Genomic DNA, 19,109 nt, shown 5'->3' on the forward strand with positions numbered 1-19,109 from the left:
TGGTTTCTACAGTGTTCAGGATGCAGATTCAGAGGGACAGGGATGAACTGCTCCAGACAGCTCAGGCAACCCAGAGCCTCAGCAAGGAGGTGTTTTTCTCTGATCTCTGCGTCAGTGTCATCCCAGATTGCTGAGATACATGGAGCAGGGCACATGAAATGCGTAGAAAACCTGGAGCTGCAGATAGAGATGATGGTCTAGTATTGGGTTTTTTCAAGGATGGGATCTCTTTCAAATCCTGTCCTGCAATACAAAACTGAACCACTGGAGAGTGTGTGTCCTGACGTGGGAGACGCAGACACAGGTGCTTTGGACATTGCTCTATTCGGATGGAGTCCATCAGGGTGGATGCAGAAAACAAAATCTCTTTCTGAATCACTACTCAGATCACAAAGATTACCCAGGGGCAGAGCAGAGGTGGTCATGCTGTCCAGGGAAATGATATGCTTGTTCTCAGTAGGATGTCCCCTAATGCAGAAACCATCAAAGGTGAGTCACAGTCATGGTGGCTCCTGCTAAGAGATGGGGGGCTTTAGGTGGGTTTTAAAGCAACTTATTCTGGATGGATGGGCAGGTGTGAGAAATGCATCACTTCACATCATTACATTCTGCACTTGCTCCAGAGATGAGCTCTGCAGTGCACAGCTGCCAGAGCTGAGAAAAGAGCTGTAGGTTAGCGTTCAGGTGAAGCATGCTGATGCAAGTCCTCGCCCAGCACGTCCACACAGGAAAAACCTGAAGAAGCAACATTTCTTTTTTTGGCATAGCATGATAATGAACAACCTCTTCTCGAGGTGGTCAATAATTCTTTAAGGTGTGGAAGCAATGCAAAAGGATTAATCACATTACTTGAATTGTTGAGGAGGTTGCATGAGCTCTCGATATCAGTTTGTGTGGGAAACAGGCTGCAACGTGGTGTCATTGTGGCATGCTGCAGCAGTTAGCCTGAAAGCACCGGGGTAGTCCCCAAGCTGAGTGTCACATCTACCAGAGGTGAAGCCCCTGAAAGGATTAGCTGATGCTGGTTTCCAGCTTTCCCCCAAGGGATGCAGCTCCTTTGCTGGAGGAAAGGGATTTTAACCCTCCCTGAGTGTGTCTGCAATGCTCATGGGGCTAGTGGCACAAAAAGCAAGAGGACACGTGTTCCAGGTCCTGTTGGGTCTGCATCCTTGGTGGCAGTTCTGAGAGGAGCCCAGGATGGGTGATTGAAGCGGGGTCACTCAGAGGCTGCAGTGGGAAGGGCTGGGCACAGCCCCTTTGCCAGCTCCAGCTCTGAGCTGGGAACCCCCAGCATTGTCCCTGGTGGGCCTTCAGTGGCAGTCATGCTTCAGGGCCTAACCTGCACACCCCTTTACCCTTTCTGCACTATGGAGAAGAGGCTGTCTGTGTGTCACTCAGACCCTGTTTGGAGTAGGGATGTGAAGATGGACACAGCTCCTTCTCTGATGCATTTAGGTATTACAGCACTGGCTTCAGCAGACCCACTCTGACTCTAACCTGCTGACAGCCTGGCTCAGGGTCTGGATCACTCCTAGGGCTAGAAAGGTTTTCTCTGGCTCCAGACATGCAATGGCACTCCATAAGTTTGCTGAGTGCATTTTAAAACATGCTTCTTTCTCCTGCAGGAGACAGCAGGGTGCTCAGCAAAGCAGCCTGGGCTGTCCCCTGCCCCCTCTCCCAGCCCAGGGGTCAGCACTGTGCTGGCACTGTGTGCTCTGCTCCGTGCTGCTCTCTCACACTTGTCCTTTCCTGCCCTTCCCAGGTGGTGTATTTCACTGCCACGTTCCCATACGTCATGCTGATCGTTCTGCTGATCAGGGGAGTCTCCTTACCCGGGGCATCCCAGGGAATCCTCTTTTACCTTTATCCAGACATCAGTCGCCTTGGGGACCCTCAGGTAAGGTGGCGGAGGGGGGCGAACGGCTAAGCTGTGCTTGCATGGATTCCTCTGGCAGCCCTCACTCTCTCCTTTTTGTTTTCCTATTCTCTTTCTTCAATTTCTACTTTCTGACCCCTCTTTTCCCTCCTCTGTGGCCATAAGGCAGAGCTGTGGTATTGGTGTGTTTCCCGACAGCCCCTGCTCTCTTGCCCTCGCGTGCTGTTCCCATATTTTCCTGTGTGAATTGAGTCTGAATTGCTCAGGGGTATGGGCAGTGGGATTTAATCCCTCATCGTAAGTGGTGCAAGCTCTCCATCACGTTTCCTGGGGAGGCTCCTCTGCTGTGGAGCCGGATGGTGCCCGAGGTGCCCCTTAGCACCGTGCCGGCAGCTTGTGGGACGGGTGCTGCTCCTCCATCTTCCTTGGGAAGTGTGCCAGGTGCATGGATGGTGGGAGCATGGCATGCTGCAGCAGCAGGCCCTGGGACCTGGCTGCCTTCCTCACCTTCCATCCCTGGGGAGAAATTCCTGCCTGTTTGACAGGAGGGTCAGCGCCCGACTGCTGCGTTTAATCTCTTTGGGACAAGTTCTTCCACGTTAAATCCTGGCTCCAGCTGAGCTGCTGTACCAGCCTTTGTGTGAAGGTGTTTCCAAAGGAGATTAAAGGGTGCCTGCCTGGAAAATAGGCCAGCAAAACCCTTGGTAACCCCTTTAACTCTTTCTGGTCCTGCAGCAGTGCTGCCTCAGTTACAAATTTTGGGAATGGGAACATGACTGCTGGTGGATCTATGGCAGGAGGCGGGTGGGACAGCGGCTGCCTCAGCATGGAGGTGCAGTAAAGTGTGGAAGGGCATGAGGACAGGTCTGTGTTTGCCGTGATTGTGTCTTCATTTGCACTGATGATGTGCAAAAGGCTTCTGAAATGAAATAACATTTTTGAAGAGTGCTCCTTGTCTTACGGAAAGTCCTGCTGTCACCTTGGCTGTGTTGCCCAGGGGACTGCCCGAAGCCATCTCAGGCATGGCATGCTTGGTTCTAGCTGTGTCCTCATTAGGTCTGTCCTGGCAAAAGTCTTCAATTGCAGCCTGTGCTTTAGAAGCAGAACTTCCAGCCTAGAAAATGTTGGTGCAAGGCAGAGTAACCATTCAAAGTAAGAGGATGGCTCTGAACCAGGGGAGGAAAACTGCTGAACCAAGGGATGAAAACTTGCTTCTCCCTCCCCGCTTCACATTCCCTGACAAATGCTTCACTTCTGAGGGAGAAAAGCGGGATTTGGCAGCAGTGGCTGCCTTCCTCTAGCATGTTTTAACCATCCTACTGAACAGGGAGCAGGGCTTGAGTCTCCTCTTGTGCTTTCCCAGCAGAGAGGGAAGGGTTAGTGCCCAAGCCCCACACGTGTGTGGCTGTGCCCCCCTGCCTCTGTGCAGGGACTGTGCTGTGAGTCCTGCCAGCCCATGGGGACCAAGTTGATTATAATTGATTTGTTCTCAGAGGACAGTGAGCTCTAATTGTTTACCAGCAGCTCTGCACTGCCTGGAAAAATGGAAGAGTCTTTAGTGCTTGGGAAGGGATTCTGGAAATTAAAAAAAAAAAAAAATTAAAAATAACCTCTCCAATCTAAGCCTTATGATTAAACATCTCAAAGGGAGGTTTAAACAAAGGGCAAACAATATACAAGGGGGCAAAATCAAAGCTCCTCTAAAGTATATGAAAAACTAGGTGAAAAGAGGGGATGAATTATTTATCAGATTCTACCAGGGGAGCAGCAACAGTTGAGATGTGATTAAATGTCAGAGTATCAGGCTGGTGTGTGGAAATCATTGCTTTTCACCTGCCAAGTGACCTTGGACAGAACTGGGAAATCCTGTCTGTGAGAGCTCACTCGAGCTGATTAATGATGGTCTCTTCTGGCTGTGAAGCCTACAGTGCCCTAAATCTTCCTGCATCCTGATTTCCTCAATCTGTGAAGTGCCTATAATTAAAATGTTAAATGAATTGCATTTGATGGGTAGATCAGACCATACAGAGAACTGCCAAACCAAGGTGTAGAATAAAGAAGACCAGTTATGCTCCAATATGAGCAGATAACAGCAAAACCACCAGAGATCATCTATTTTGAACTGCATGTCTCCCCCTCCCAAAAAAAAAAAATTACAAAAAATGAGCTCATAGCTCATTTTCTTCATGTGTAGATTATTTAATATTATGACATTAGCCTGTCAGCCATAACTAGGCCCCAGATATTTTCCCAGTCCTTGGCTGCATTGCTGTGTTCCAGATGCATCCTGTGTATTTCACAGTGTGGACCAACAGAGGGTCTTGGGGTCATCCTCCATTCCTACTTTTGATTGCTCCACCCTTTGCATTCCTCAGTTTTATCAATTGTTTTATTCAGCAGGAAATTCTGGAAATTTATGAATGTGGTTAAGGAGAGGGATGCATAGTGGGATCCACCAGTGAGAAGATGAAATGAGAGGAATTCAGAGTACAACTAAGATTCAAGTGTGTAAAAGTTGTCATTAAAAGAACTTTTTTCAGGTGCTGTCAGGCTTTCTGTCGATTGAAGCTTTCATATCGCTGCCAGTCACTGTTTAGATAGACAGATATATAAAGAGAGGACAGATGGGCTTGATGCAGAAAGGGCTGTCTTGTGTGTTTGGGTTTGCTTTAAAGAAAAGAAATGTAATAGTCTCCTTTCACTCTGGTATCAAGTCTCTTAGCTAAGTTTCCTCAGGTTTAATGAGTGAGAATGGAGAAGGAGTGGTGCTCAGAGCCTGCTGAATTTCTGTCTCTCTGGAAAAGCAGCAAATGTTTCTCAAAGCCTCTCACTCTCATCTTCCTCTGGAAATTTCCAGAAAACACCCACCATGCTGTATTTGCTTGTATTTTATCCAGTCTTTATATACAGAAAGAAGCTTCTGTGATAAGCTGCTTTCCAGCCATCCCAGATGGGATGAAGGCCCCTGAATTTGGGGGCTGTATCCCGGTCCTAGGGCAGGGAGGCACCAGAGATGTCAATGGTCAGCAGAGTTGTGCATTTCGTTCTCAATATCCTCCCCTACATCCCTCTCGTTGCCTTGCACGTGTTTCCCTGAGGATTGGTTTTTGGAGTGTTTGCCCCTGCAGGTTTCCCTCCCGGCTCCTGCTCCCCAGCAAACAGGACAGAAGGGGAAGGCAAGAGAAGATGCTCCCCAGTTTTTTGGGGGTATCTGTCCCTTCTGCCGTGGCTGCAGAGGGAGGACGCTGAGGTGATGGTTTGGAGCAGGGCAGCTCTTACAGCCCATGCAGAGCTGGATCAGCCCCGCTGGCCACGGCAGGGAGGATGAGAGCTGTGGGTTAACCTTGGGCCCCTGCAGCCACGCTGGGACGGGTTCAGAGCCCCAAATTCAGCCTCCTCCTGCCGCTGCTTTCCTGTCAGAGGGGAAGGCGACCGCAGGCCTCCTAAATATTATTTGTTCCCCTCGTTTATTGCTTTGCCAGCAGGCCTTTTCCTGGAGCCAGCGTGCCGGGTTCGCGCAGCTCTCCCCTGGGCGGGCGGTGCTGCGGGGCCTGGCCGGGCCTGGCGCGGGGCCTGCGGGCCCGGCACCCGGCAGCGAGGGCAGGCACCGGGCAGCCCCAGGCTGCTGCTCCCAGCAGGCCGGAGGGGCTGGGGGCTGCAGTCCTCTGCTCCGCCCGGCTGCAGCTCCGCATCCCTGGGGGCCGAAGCACAGCTGTATTTACCTTAGCCGGCTCCCCCCGGCTCCTTGTTCCATGCCTGTTCCCAGCCCTGCTGCCACGGGGCCCGGCCGTGCGGCCCTGCTGGGCCTGAGCTCAGCGCTGCCACGGCAGGAGGGAATAAAGCTGTCTGTCTGTCAGTCTGTCTGTCCGTCCGCAAGCAGCAGGGCGGGGAGCACCAGAAAGGCCTAAAGGCTGCCCAGAGCACAGGGAGCGGCTCTCGGAGCGCTGCTCGCCCCTCTGCAGCTCCCCGGGGCAGGCAGCTGCGCCCCTTGGCACAAACCAGAAACAGACTTGTTCTCTTGTGGGCTTTAAAGTGACCCCAGCTGGGGAGGGAGGGGGTGCAAAATGTCCCTGCAGGTCCCTCCAGGTGCCCAGGTGTCCGTCCTGAGGTGTGGGGATAACGCCAGGGCAGCGTTGGCACTGTGGGGGCTCGAGGCTGGCACAGGGAGATAACCGGGGAACAAGGCCTCGCTCCCCAGGAGCGCTTCCCGAGCAGACGGGGCTCGGCATTGGGAACACCGTGCTGGCCCGGCTGTTGGATGGGCAGACGGAACAGGAGCACCTGGCGAATGTCAGTGCTCCATTCGCTGTCTCTCCCTGCTGGGATGAACGGGGATGGGGAAGCTTTGCCCTGGCTGTGCAGCACAGCCTCGGCTCCGTGCTGGGGTGGGACGTGGGCTGCATCCTTGGGCTGGGTAAAGGTGAACGTCAGGAAATGCTGCCCTGGGAGTCTGGTGGAGTAAAACCTTAGGAGTCACCACCTCCCTTCCTGAGGCAGGGATGAGTCTGTGTGGTGCAGTGGGTGGCTGGTGGGCAGTGCCAGCCACGGGCTGACTCGTGATGTCGTGATATCGTGAGCCAAAGAAATTCTGCTTGAACTGCAGCTCAAGACCTGGCTGGTTTTTGCTCTCTGCGTTACACCGAGCGTGACCCTGCACACAGCACGTACCCACTCCGTGCTGTGCTGTCTCTGCTGGCTAATGGGGACAGCTGGGTGCTTCTCAGCATGCCACCTATATCTGATGTATGGCATCCAGCGGGCTTCAGAAACATTTTGCTCCAAAAGGATCTTCTGAGAACTTCCTAAGGAAGGATCTGTTTCAGTATTGGGAGCTATTAAATTCCAGTACATGTAATAAAGTGAATATTGCTGAGAAAATTAAGAGACGAAGGAATGGCCATAACCATCTTGGATAACTGCAGCTCAGGTGTAAAGGTTTTGGCTAAAAACAGAGTAGGAGGCTATTGCAAACTGGAGCAAACAACATGTTCAAATAAATTGAATTAGGAATTAAATAAACCGGATGGCTTAGGAAAATGCAGACAATAATGAAATCAAAATACCCATGCTGCCAATATGCCAGCAAAATCCGAACAGGATAAACTTTACCAGTCTCTTTGGGATCAATGGCCAGAGAACAGCAGGATGCTTTTATCTGCAGTGGAAAGAGAGCCCTGCCTAACCCTGCAAAGCCTTTTAGTCAGAGTGGTCTGAGAACAGCTGAAAATACCATTTCTCTGAGTCACTGCAGGGAGAGAAATGAGCGCAGGCATCAGGCTGGGGTGGAAGGGTTTGAGTGGCTGTGTGCTGAAGTGAGTGGTCCACAGGAGCCCAGTGGGGCTGGATGGGCAGTGGTGCTGCTCCTGAGAGGCTGGAGGAGGCTGGATCCCTTCCACTCCCAGTGACCCCACAGTCCTGGGACTCGCTGCTGCTGCTTGACCCCATCACCAGTGGGTCAGGAGCACACCTGGCATCAGTCCTGTGGCTGTCCTTTGACCCCCAAGCAATTTGGGAATTGCAAGGAAACTGGGAAGTCTGTAGATGTCTCTTGTCTTTGGCCCAAGAGCTGCAGTGACCTTTTAATGCATGAAATAATGTGCAGGCAGCCTGAGCTGGTGTTCACAGTTGTGCTAAGTAGGATCATAAGCTCTGCAAGTCAAGCTTAGCTTTATTTACAGTTTCAGCCACAGGCTGCCCTGCTTCAAACGGGAGCATATGCTGAGGCAGGTCCTGTATTCCCTAAACACATCCCTTTGGGTGCCAGGTGTGCACCCCAGGGGTGTGAGACTGGGCAGAGCAGGCAGGGAAGTGAGGAGCCCACAGACCCCATGCTGGTCTCTGCTACACACTCAGGGTTATCACTGCATTTTAGAAATGAGCCACCTCATAAGCCACACAGCTAATGAAGCTTGGCCTCTTGATGTTTGGCTTCCACCATGGCTGGTAAAGCACCAGTTCCTTTCCTGCCTGAGGGGTATTTCTCCTTGGCTTGTGTGATTTAGGTGATATTTAACACTGGTTGACTCTTCTTCCCTCTAGCTTTCTGCTCAGTGGGGACCCTGAGTTCCTGTCTTTTTCTCATTCCCTAACTGTTGTGCAATTCATAGGTAGTTGATATCCTTGAGGCTTCTGAAAACTGTTAAATCTGATTGAAAAGCATCAACTGACTCTGATATTATGACAAGTGTGGGGTAGGAAGTTTAATGGCAAAAATCTTGTTATCTTGAAAAATTAAACTACAAGAGCTACAAACCCCATGAGACTGTGTGTTTTGAGCTCCAATTTGATGGCAAACGAGCTCTAGCAATGAACAGCAAAATAAAAAGCAAACCTAACAAAGCATTTGATCCCAATCTGTGCAAAGATGTTTAAATTATTGATGCAAAAGTGTCTGCTGGTCCAGCTCACCTTAGTGCCCTGCTGTGCCTAAAATGTAGCTGCAAAATGAAAGCTGTGCCCTTACTGCCCATGAGCACACTGATGCTTTAGGAATCAATTTTAAAAAGAGCTTTGATCTTTTTCTACTATTTTTGAACTGAAAAAATTAATACCTTTCTCTCTACCCATCTTCCCATTCATCTCCAAAATGAGTAAAATGCACTGAGGTAAATTACTTTTTTGACTTCCCAATGCCTCGAATTAGTTGTTCCAGTCCCATCTTGTCACCTGTCCCTTCCCATCCTACAACTCAGAGATTTCATCTCATTCCCTGTTTGATCTGAAACCCAGAGTGCAGGGTTTCCATGGACTTGAGTGAAAGTCGTGGAGTAGAATGTGAGCCAGAACAGTCAGGGAGAGCAGTTTCACCAAAGCCAGCCCTAGCAGCACCTCGCCTTCTCTCCCTGCTGGGGTTTGCATTCTGTGCCTTGAACTAAACCCAGAATTCCTTCCAGGAAAATGGCAGTTCATGGGATTGTAGCATGCCTTCATAGGGCCCATCAGCCCAGGAAGGAGAAGAAGTAAATATGAAATGAAACCTCTCACCACATGGTTGTACTCTGGCCAGTACAAAAGGTGAAAGGCAGGAGCACGCATTGGAAAGGGTGGCCTGAGCAATGGGGGTGCTTGGGCAATGCCCAGCTGCCATTGCCTCAGGACATGAGGGCTTGGCTGACAGATACAGGTGTGATTTGAAGCCATCCAAACCTGTGGAAAACACTGTGGTGCTTTCCCTTGGCTCCTGTTCTTCTCAGAGGGGCTCTGAGGCAAGGCTGGCGTTTGTCTGAGGGCTTGCTGGCACTGCCACTCTGGGAGAGGAGAGTCTAGTCAAATGGAGACTTTCCTCATAAAGTTGTCCCAGCAATACTTTATTTCTGCTTTTCTTTTGTCTCGAGAATGTGACTACCCTTCAGCACTGGTTGAATGATTGTCTTATCTCTGCTTTATAAAACCCCTAGGAAAAGAAGATCTTAGAGAACAGAGGTTTATTTAATAACCTTTGTCATTGCTTCATTCCTCTCTGTTGGCTCCTGCTCTTGCTGTTGCCTGCAGAAGGCAGTGACAGTGGCTGAATTGGTGACTGCACACAGCTAGGCTTTCAGATGAAATTTGGCATTGACAAATGTCAGCCTTAGAGCCCTGGGATGTGTTATTGACAGTGAGAGCAAAGGGCCTCATGGGAATAACAGTGTTCTTGTATGTTCTTTTAGGAGCTGTCTTTTGCAATCAGCTCTGTCTCTTTCTAGCATTCCTCCCCAGCTGAATTTCCCTGAAGTTTTGGAGTCTTTATGTTAGGTCTTGGAGGGAAGGGCCACCACCTCAAGCTGTGCACCTGCGCTGGCCAGCGGGAGACGAGGCTTGCCCAAACCAAGTCCCCTTCCTCTGGTGGCAGAGGGCCCCTTCAGCTCTCATGGAAAGTGTTCATCCTCTTGCTGGAAGGCTCCTGAGTGTCACAGGGTGCTGCAGATTTGTCAAAGAAAGAAGGAGGTGGGGATGAAGAGCTCTGTGTGATTGGGTGAATGAGGCTCCTGACGTCTCCCTTCCCTTTGGCAATCCTAGCGCCCCTGGTGCCTCACTGAGCACTGAAATTCCTGGCACTGTCCAGCCTGCCTCTAGAAAAGACTGTTTCAATGCAGGGTCCTGCTGGCCTCTGATCCCTGGCCTTTCTGGTGCTTACAGCAGCCTTTGGGCTCTGCCTCCTCCCATCTGTGCAGTGTCTGTGCTGGCCTTCTCTTCTCACCTATGTTTGCATCTCCCTTGCAGGTCTGGATGGATGCAGGCACTCAAATCTTCTTCTCGTATGCAATTTGCCTGGGATGCCTGACAGCTCTGGGCAGCTATAACAAATACCACAACAACTGCTACAGGTAACTGCTGCCTCCAGCCTTCCCTCCCTTAGCATCAGGGATCTGCTGGAGGCTGCTGGCCTTTGGAAGTGTCACGGTTTCTGTTTCTACTCAAGGCATAGGAAAACACAGGAAAACTCTTTCCAGGTGTTTTCTCCCCAAATCCAGTTCTCTGTGCTTTCTACTCATGGGAATTGTCTGTCTGTCCCCTCTTCCACACTCTGCAAAGTTAGATCCTCTTTACTAGCTTTGTGACCCCAGCCCACACTACATCCTCCCTTGTGTGCATGAGCAGCCACAGGGGAAGCAGAACTGTGAAATCTCATGGCTCTCAGCTGGAGCCCTTTCACCTGGTGATTTATCCTTCTGTGGCGCATTTGGACCCAGTGACTGGCACAGCTGGCAGTGCTCTGGGCTCCTGTGTGCTGTCCATGGTTACCTATGAGCCTGCAGATGTGACTTCTGTTTATTGCCTGCTGGACTGTGGGAACAGAAATGGACCAGGTTGCCAGATAGAATCAGGCTGCTGAGCTGAAGTGGTCCAGTGAAAAGAAACTCATTTTGCTGTAGGTGTATCCATTCCCAGGGTTAAAAAGCTCGTGTGAGAAGAGGCCATCTCTCTTCCCACACTTTCTCTGCTGATTGGGTTGCTCCTGGCACTGGCTTCTCCCCCCATCTTTTAAATTCAGGATTGTGGTTGTTGCCATCAGAGGTCCAGGCACACCCCTGGCTACATGATCCTTGCTTTGCATCTTTCTTCACCTTAGGAGTTTATTCCTGCTGCAGGGCTGCCTCTCCAACAGCAGCTGGGCTAGGGTGCCTGTTTCTTTTCATGTCCCTTCTCCCAGATTCAGTTTTGAGAGAAAAAGCTGCAGGAAAAGAAGAGGTAATGGATCTGTTTCTGGCCTTCAACATGTCCTTGGGCATTAGCCCTTTGCATCCCCAGTCTAATACGTAAGATGGAGATGATGACAGGCTGCTCAGCAGCAGGGTTGTAAAGACCTCCTGTCACTGCAGCTGGGAGTTGCTGTGGAAAGGGGAGAGAGCTCTGTGTGCACTTGGTGCTGTGCTGTTACCATTTGGCTTTTCTAGGAACGCTGCTCTTTAGTTCTGGTGTCAAACCTTCGACTGCCCTTGAACAGGCATGGACCCAGCTTTAATGAGTCACTCCTGTGCTCTACAGGCTGAGTTTGGATAAGGAGACAGAACCAGGATTTAGCAGGGGAGAGAGACATCAGCATGGTGCCCCACTTGGTTACACCAGGTGTAACCTTTGGGGACCTGGAAAATCATGTAGGCAGCAGAAACCATTGTTCATCTGGCAGTGGTCCAAGATGGCATCAAACAGTATCGACCATTTCTCGTTTCCTGCAACAGCAAGGGAATTCTCTAGGTCTTCCTGGCTCCCTTTCAGGTGTAAATCTGCAGAGATCTCTTTGATCTGACCAGCCCCTCGTTTTACTCCCTACCATGACACCCCTTCCCACCTTCCAGATAATGGGAGAACACCTTCCAGCCCACGCCTTTCCAAGGAGGGTGTGACCTGTCATGGATACATCCAGGGGAAAGAGGGAGAAACACCAGGAAGGAGGAGGAACTATTTGAAACATGTGAGAATTTGTATCAAATTACTGAGAATATCATTTGAGTGGAGAGTAGGAAATTTATAGCAGCTGGAGAAATGATGTTCTGTCTTGGGCTTCCCATTGGGTACCTAGGATTGGTGGAATGTGGTCTTCCTTTCCAGCTGGGATATTCACTGTGCCTTAGAAACCAAATGCAAAGGCAGAGCAATGGTGCTGGGTGCTGTGCAGCCCTTGACAATGCAAAGAACTGTGCTTTGGAAGGAATAATTTGAATTTGTATGATGCAGGGGCTCTGACCTAGTTAGCATGCAAGCAGGAGCACAAAGCCCCAGAAATACTCTGTAACAGAAGACTGGTACAGAAAAATCACACTGGATTTGCAGAGTAGCATTTAATAAAGTCAGAGCAGGCCATGAAATGCCAGAAGGGGTGCATTCAGTTTGGTTCAGAATATCTCAGAATGTTGCTGCAAATGTTATTGTTGTCCCCAGGGTTGCAGTCACAAGGGGACTAGGGAGACTCAAGCGTGGAAAGGAATTGGATAGATAAGAGATGTTCAGTTTAAAGTGTTGATGGATGAGAATGAGATGAAACAGAGACAAAAGGGAATAGACTAGAGAAAATAAATTGGATGGCTGTGATTATCTTTTTCTCATAATGCAAAGACCAGGAGATACCTGGTAGTGCTGAGAGCCCAGAAGATTGTAACTGGTCTGAGAAATCTATTAAGGGAAAAAAAACATGTTCCGTTCTCAGACAAAAATAAACTGTTACATGCTGCTACAGGAGGGACCAGGGGAGAGAGAGGAAAAAACCAGAAAAAAGCCTGGCATTTAGATGTGGGGGAAGACTATCTCACCAGCAAGGAGCTTGGGTGAGCAACGCATCTTTATGCTGTCCTCGGACAAGGCTGCCCTTGGGGCAGTCCTGCTGTGCTGTCCAGCCTGGAGCATCTTTCTGCAGCTCCTGGTGCTGAGTCAAGCTGCAGGTGTGTTGGGAGAGACACAGTGGCTGGGGCAGAGAAGCAGGTGCTGCCCTGGGGGGCTGCCATGAGGTGTGGGTCATACCTGGCTGATGCTTTGCCCCCTTCTCCCAGGGACTGTGTGGCACTGTGCTTCCTCAACAGCGGCACCAGCTTTGTGGCTGGCTTTGCCATCTTCTCCATCCTGGGCTTCATGGCACAGGAGCAGGGTGTGCCCATCGCCGAGGTGGCTGAGTCAGGTGAGTGGAGACCCTGGTGGGATGGGGCTGTGGGGTGCTGCCACTTGAGCCCCCAGTGACCGGGGCATGCCTGCAGCTGCAGGTTCCCATCCCCTGCTCTCTGCCCCCAAAAGGGAGAAATGAGAGCAAATGAGTGCACATTCATGAAGAACTGAGATGCAGTAGCTGTGGTTTGAGCCTAATACAAGCTGTCTCTAGGGGTGAGGGCTGGGGTTAGGCAGCTGCTGTCTCCTGTGGCGAGGGCGCTGGGGTGACTGCATGGCACATGCCCAGCCTTGTGCTGTGCTCCCTGGGCTCTGAGGCTTCCCTCGGCTCCCGGGGGAAGCAGGCAGAGGTTTCTGTGTCCCCTTACCTCCCCTCCTGCTTCTCCTTCCCTGCTCCAGGAGCCCGAGTTCACTCACAGCACGGGTTCTCCTGCGGCGAGAGGCTGCATGGCCACAGGCTGTGCCTGGGCTGGGTGGCTGCCTCTGAAGCAGCCGTGCTGCGCTCTCAAAGCCCTTCTCCCTGCAGGGCCTGGCCTGGCATTCATCGCCTACCCTCGGGCTGTGGTCATGCTGCCCTTCTCCCCGCTCTGGGCGTGCTTCTTCTTCCTGATGGTTGTTTTGCTGGGACTGGACAGCCAGGTAAAGCTGCAGAGCGATTCCCTACCAGACAAAATCCGCTGTCTCTTCAGGACAGGCTTCAACTTGGCTGAGGGGGAGCCAGTGGGGCTGGGAAGCTGATGGGCTGACAGAGGTGGGATCTGTGCTTTTTGCAGTTTGTCTGTGTGGAGAGCCTTGTGACGGCTCTTGTGGACATGTACCCCAGCATCTTCCGCAAGAAGAACCGCCGCGAGACCCTCATCCTGCTGGTCTCCGTCCTCTCCTACCTGGTTGGCTTGGTGATGCTCACAGAGGTATTTGGGGCTCTGACCACCTGCATGGTGCTTGACAGGACAGAGTGGGAGCTGGGGGGTGGTGAGGTCTACACTGGGGCCGAGAGCTTGCTGCTGAGTCCCATCCTGCTGCCCTGGGCCTGCAGGAGCCTGCCCTGCCCTTCTCATGCCATTCACGTTCTCCCTTCCAGCCCTTACCCCTTGTGCCAGTCACAGTCCTGATACTTCTCCTGCCATGACTGATAGCTGGAGCTCTGGACAGCCTGGGTCTTGGTTATAAATTTATCTTGACACAGACCTAACCTTTACAGCTATAGTCTGTTGCATGGGAAGGGAGTGCCCTTGTCCTTCTCTCTCTTCCTGAATGGAGCTGCAGGAACACTTGCTATAAGGAAACTCATCAGGCCTGAGTCCACCCCTTATCTATTATACTGATATCATCTGTATTATCCTTGTGATTAATTGCCTGGGAGCTAAACTGTTGTTTAAAACCCTTAACTCTGCCTAACAATACGCGTGTGTGCATTGATGCTGTTAGAATGCTCTTGGCACTTTCTGTTCTCATTTGGGCGTAACTGTTGGAAAAGCTATTCCTGATGTTGTACATGCAACATCGTGCCTGGACTTACCCACAGGCCTGTTTTGCAGACAGCCCTGCAGACCTGGGCAGTGAGAACACCGGGCTGCATGCAGTTATTTCCTTCTGCAAATTGGGACTGTAAAGTCAATCAGATGGATTGCGTACCTTAAAGGGGTTTTCCATCCTGACTTCCAGCCACAAGAGCTGCCTAGGTTTTGTCTTCTCCCAAAGCATCCCCACAATCTCTGGCAGTCAGTTGCCATCTGCTGTGCTGCCTTACATTGAAATGCAGGGCTGCAGAGGCTCCTGAGGGCAGCAGGGTGGCTGCGTGTCTCTGTCAGGCTGAAACCCTGTCCCAGAAAGGGACATGCCCCCAGCTCTGGGGATGACACTGGGTTTGTTTCCTGCTCTGCCTCTTTGCCTGATTCCTCTCCCCTGTCTCTCACCTTGCTGCCCACTTGGGCCTTCCCAGGGTGGGATGTATGTCTTCCAGCTCTTTGATTACTATGCTGCCAGTGGCATGTGCCTGCTCTTTGTGGCCATCTTTGAGACTCTCTGCATCGCCTGGGTCTATGGTGAGTACCAACTAGCGGGGCCACAGCTCTGGCCCCTCACTCTCTTGTCTGCTTCATCCTCAAAATGCCAGTCAGTAGCTCAGCTTGGTAATTGCTTGGCAATGCAAGGCAGAAGCTAAACCTTTGCTTTGGTGCCCCTGGACTCAACTGGCAGGGACCTCCTCACAGGAGCGCCCTGGGGGATCTGCTTGGCAGATCTCCCCTGCTTGTTTCTATGTGTTCCCTCTTTTGAGACCTCCTTCCTTGGGGAATTGGAGCTGTCTGAAAAATCTCTTCTCAACCTCTGTTCAGAGGGCTTGAGAAAAACATTTTTGAGAGCCCTCTCTCAGTCTTGACAGTCAGCAGGTATGGGTCAAACCTGGGCTGAGTTCCTAGCCTTGGAGATGCTGAGGGGATGGCCCTGCTGACCTCCTGAGCTCTTTGGGGGGATAGGAAGTCAGTCCAGGACAAGGACCAAAGCTGGCCACGCTCCTGAGGAGCTCCCTGACCCAATTGTTGGCTACACTGAGGCTGCTGCACCTCAAGAGTGGTGAAGCAGGACCCTGGACACACAGACCCCGCTGCCCTCCTTCCCTGGGGGCAGTGAGGGGTCCCATCCTCGCCCTCTTCCGCAGGTGCTGAGCGTTTCTACGATAACATTGAGGACATGATCGGCTACCGGCCGTGGCCCACCATCAAATACTGCTGGCTTTTCATCACCCCTGCCGTTTGCATGGTGAGGACACGCAGGAGGAAGAGCTTGGGGAGGAAGATGGGAGGGCTGGGGGCCTCTGAGATACAGACACCCACATAAATACAGAGGGATGTGCGTATGTATGGGGGGTTGTGTGGCCCTGGGCTACGGGGCCTTTTGCTGGTGGTGCTTGTAGCTTTGGGGCCGGGTGTGGGACTCAACAACAGAGAGGCTAAGCTGTGACAGAGGTGTCTGCTAGTGGGACAAGCTCCTTGATGCCATGAGGGGTGTTGCCCTTGGGGGCTGTCCCAGCAAACCCTGCTTAATGGAAGTCTCCTCTGCTGCTGCCCTGAGGTGCTCCTTTTTACCACGAGTCTCTGTGCAGATGTGTACTCACCAGGAAGAGCTCTCTTTGCTCATGGTGTTGATTTTCTTTCTCTTTTTTTCCTGATCTCTTTCACCTTGCCAGGCAACCTTCCTGTTTTCTTTGATCAAATACACCCCGCTGACGTACAACAAGAAGTACGTGTACCCGTGGTGGGGAGACACCCTGGGCTGGCTGCTGGCCCTCTCCTCCATGGTGTGCATCCCTCTCTGGATCCTCTACAAACTCTCCACTATCAAAGGCTCCCTCAGAGAGGTGAGGTTGGTGCTCTGGGATCGGGGCATGTCCTTCTGTGTTGAGCTCCAGCCCTGCAGCAGAATCATCTGCATGTTGCAGGTTGATTAGCAAGGAGCCAAGAATAAATCAATTAAATGAGTTAATTGCTATATCAGACCCGTTATTTAAAGTTCTGCCTTGCTGGAGGGCTGCTCCAAGCTGGCTGCTGCCTCGTGGTACCCTTTTCTAATTTCTTCTGTCCCTTGGCAAGTACCACCAGGAAAAAGGTCATTAGATGGAGAGAATAAAGATGATCTCCATGCTGCCCTTAACTGAGCCTTGAGGACTTGCTCTGAGAAAGCTCCAGATCCCCTGAGCATTATGATCAGCTGAGTTCACCAGTCTGTGTTGAGGCCATAGAGCTGGAATGCAGGAATCACAGGGAATTTGGAGGTCCCCTCAGTTTTAGTGCTCTGGTTCTCTCCTGCTTCCAGAGTGATGCATTGCTGGTTGCCTTTTAATACACTGCAGGGGCAGGGAGCTGAAAAACCAGGCTCCAGATAAGCATCCCATCCCTGCCACAGCTTGTGATTTCAGGGTGAGGTTTCACAAACAGCCCAGAACCCCCAGGATCCCTCTCACTCCCTGCCTCCTGCACGTGTTCAAGAATGGGTTGTGACAGCAATGGGCCCCTGACCCCTGTGTCCAGCACAGACAGGCAGGAGTGGGAACAGCTGCAGGGGCATGGCAAGGCTGCACAGCGTGGTGTGGTGTGAGAGTAAACTTGTCATGAACTTGTCCTGAACTTGTCCCAGTGGAAGGCAGCCCTGTGTGCACAGGCTCTGTGCTGATGGAGGGCACTGCCTGGAGGCACTCGGTCACCAGCCTGCCTTCAGACTGTGTTCTAACCCTGCTCTGGAGCAAATGGAGGACAGAGCTTTCCTTCATTACCCCTGGGCTAGAGTCTCAGGTGTTCAGTGCCTCTCTTGGGACAAGGGGTTGGAAGATTGAGCTTATCCCCTCAGTGTCTGAAGTACTGACTGTTCTTATTTTGGACATCTCTGGCATTTATAGACCAGATCTGCAGCTGGGCCTGGCTGGCTGAATGAAAGCCAGGACTGCTAGGGGAGGGCCCAGGTCACTTTTTGTCTTTGCAGCTGTTTAGTGCCTGTCTTTGCCTTCCAGAGGTTTCGCCAACTCACCTGCCCACTTGAGGACTTGCCTTCCAGGCCAGGCACAGAGCAGCCCCTTCCCCCCACCAGAGCTGGCCTCCTGATGCTGACAGAGCTCGAGTCTCATTGCTAGGACTGGCCTGGCTCTCCCTCCCTCCCTCCCCCCAGGATGGTTTCTGTACAGCCTTTGCCACCTGTTGGATAACACAAGGATTCTTCACTCGCCAAGAAGAGAGGGATTTCTGGGCTGAGCTCCCTTCCCTGGAAGATTTGAAGGGCTGAGGAAGAGGCTGCCGTGGAGATGATCTGTGTGGAGTTAGCAATGCACCTTATTTCTCTCCCTGGAGAGAGCTCTGAAGGGACACATCAAGCACCAGTGTTCCTGAGCATTGCCAGGCTTCTGGTGGGCAGAAAGGAAGGACTGACCCTGCAGAAAAGAGTCTCAGAGCTGTGGCTCCAATGTGGACTTTGGGAGCTTCTCCATTCATTCCATTAAATCTGTGTTTTTCCTGACTAGATCTGCTCTGTCTCTATTTTGTCCCACTGGTGTCCAGCAGCATGTTAGGTGAGATGTGCTGGGCATCCAGGTCTGGATCTGTGTTCTGCTGGCACAGGGATATGGAAGGTGGCCAGAGAGGAAGGAAAACAGGGAGCAGCGGTTCAGTGGCTCCTCTTAGGTGATAGGCCTGGGGTACCCTGGTGAAGAGTGCAATGCCACCTTCTGCTGGAGCCACTGCCAGCTCCCAGATCCGTGTGAGTCACTGCGGTCTGAGAGGAGCATGTGGATTTGTGTTTTCTTCTCACAAGTGAGAGATCATGGGAAGCTCTCCCTCGTCTCTGCAGGTCTGTGTGTTTCTCCGTGCTGACCACCTTCCAGGTGCTCTGGAGCCAGTCATTTCGGTTTTCCTGGGGATGGAAGAAGGGCTGAGCGGTGGAAACGGAATCCGCGTGTTATGTCAACAAATAGGGCCCCTGGCTCCCAGGCTGTTTGGGTAAAAGAAATAAAACTCAAAGAGCCTTTGTTTTAAGTGCTGTAGCCCCAGCATCCGAGGAGGGCAGCCAGAGGACGTGTAACCCTGGGAAGCTGGATGGCTCCCAGGAGAGCCTGAGGAGGCTGGAGCCCGGGCAGGGCTGAGGCAGCAGCCGGAGGCGCTCAGCTGCCCGCAGCACACAAGGGCCAAGGCTCCTGCGGCCGCGGCCAGAGCAGGGCGCCAATTAAAGCCAATTAAAGCCAATTAGCGCAAGCCGCGCCATTAGCCACAAGGTGGCCCCAGGCCCCCAGCCTTGGTGCGGGACACCGGGACACCGGGACACAGGGACACCGGGACACAGGGACACAGGGACACCGGGACACCGGGACACACGGACACAGGGACACAGGAACACCGGGACATAGGGACACAGGGACACAGGGACACCGGGACCCCGGGACACAGGGACACAGGGACACAGGGACACAGGGACACACGGACACAGGGACACAGGGACACCGGGACACAGGGACACCGGGACACCGGGACACCGGGACCCCGGGACACAGGGACACAGGGACACAGGGACACAGGGACACCGGGACACCGGGACACCGGGACACCGGGGCACCGGGACACAGGGACACCGGGACACAGGGACACAGGGACCCCGGGACACCGGGACACAGGGACAC

General features: G+C 52.2%; 1 protein-coding gene across 2 annotated transcripts in view; it reads left to right on the forward strand.

The window, feature by feature from the left end:
* The window catches only part of LOC111927879 (sodium- and chloride-dependent GABA transporter 2-like), a 29,525-nt gene extending 11,569 nt beyond the window's left edge, over window positions 1-17,956 (forward strand). For both annotated transcript variants that reach the window (XM_086885547.1, XM_023924912.2), the window contains 9 exons: window positions 1,763-1,897; window positions 10,079-10,182; window positions 12,844-12,968; window positions 13,479-13,591; window positions 13,726-13,863; window positions 14,895-14,997; window positions 15,612-15,712; window positions 16,140-16,310; window positions 17,457-17,956. In XM_086885547.1, the coding sequence (XP_086741673.1) occupies window positions 1,763-1,897; window positions 10,079-10,182; window positions 12,844-12,968; window positions 13,479-13,591; window positions 13,726-13,863; window positions 14,895-14,997; window positions 15,612-15,712; window positions 16,140-16,310; window positions 17,457-17,576 (1,110 nt within the window). In that variant the 3' untranslated portion in view covers window positions 17,577-17,956. The remainder of the gene's footprint in view (window positions 1-1,762; window positions 1,898-10,078; window positions 10,183-12,843; window positions 12,969-13,478; window positions 13,592-13,725; window positions 13,864-14,894; window positions 14,998-15,611; window positions 15,713-16,139; window positions 16,311-17,456) is intronic.
* The last annotated feature ends 1,153 nt before the right edge of the window (window positions 17,957-19,109 follow it).

Source organism: Cyanistes caeruleus, chromosome 4, assembly GCF_971803275.1.
Source record: "Cyanistes caeruleus chromosome 4, bCyaCae1.hap1.1, whole genome shotgun sequence".
NCBI classification, from domain to species: Eukaryota; Metazoa; Chordata; class Aves; order Passeriformes; family Paridae; genus Cyanistes; species Cyanistes caeruleus.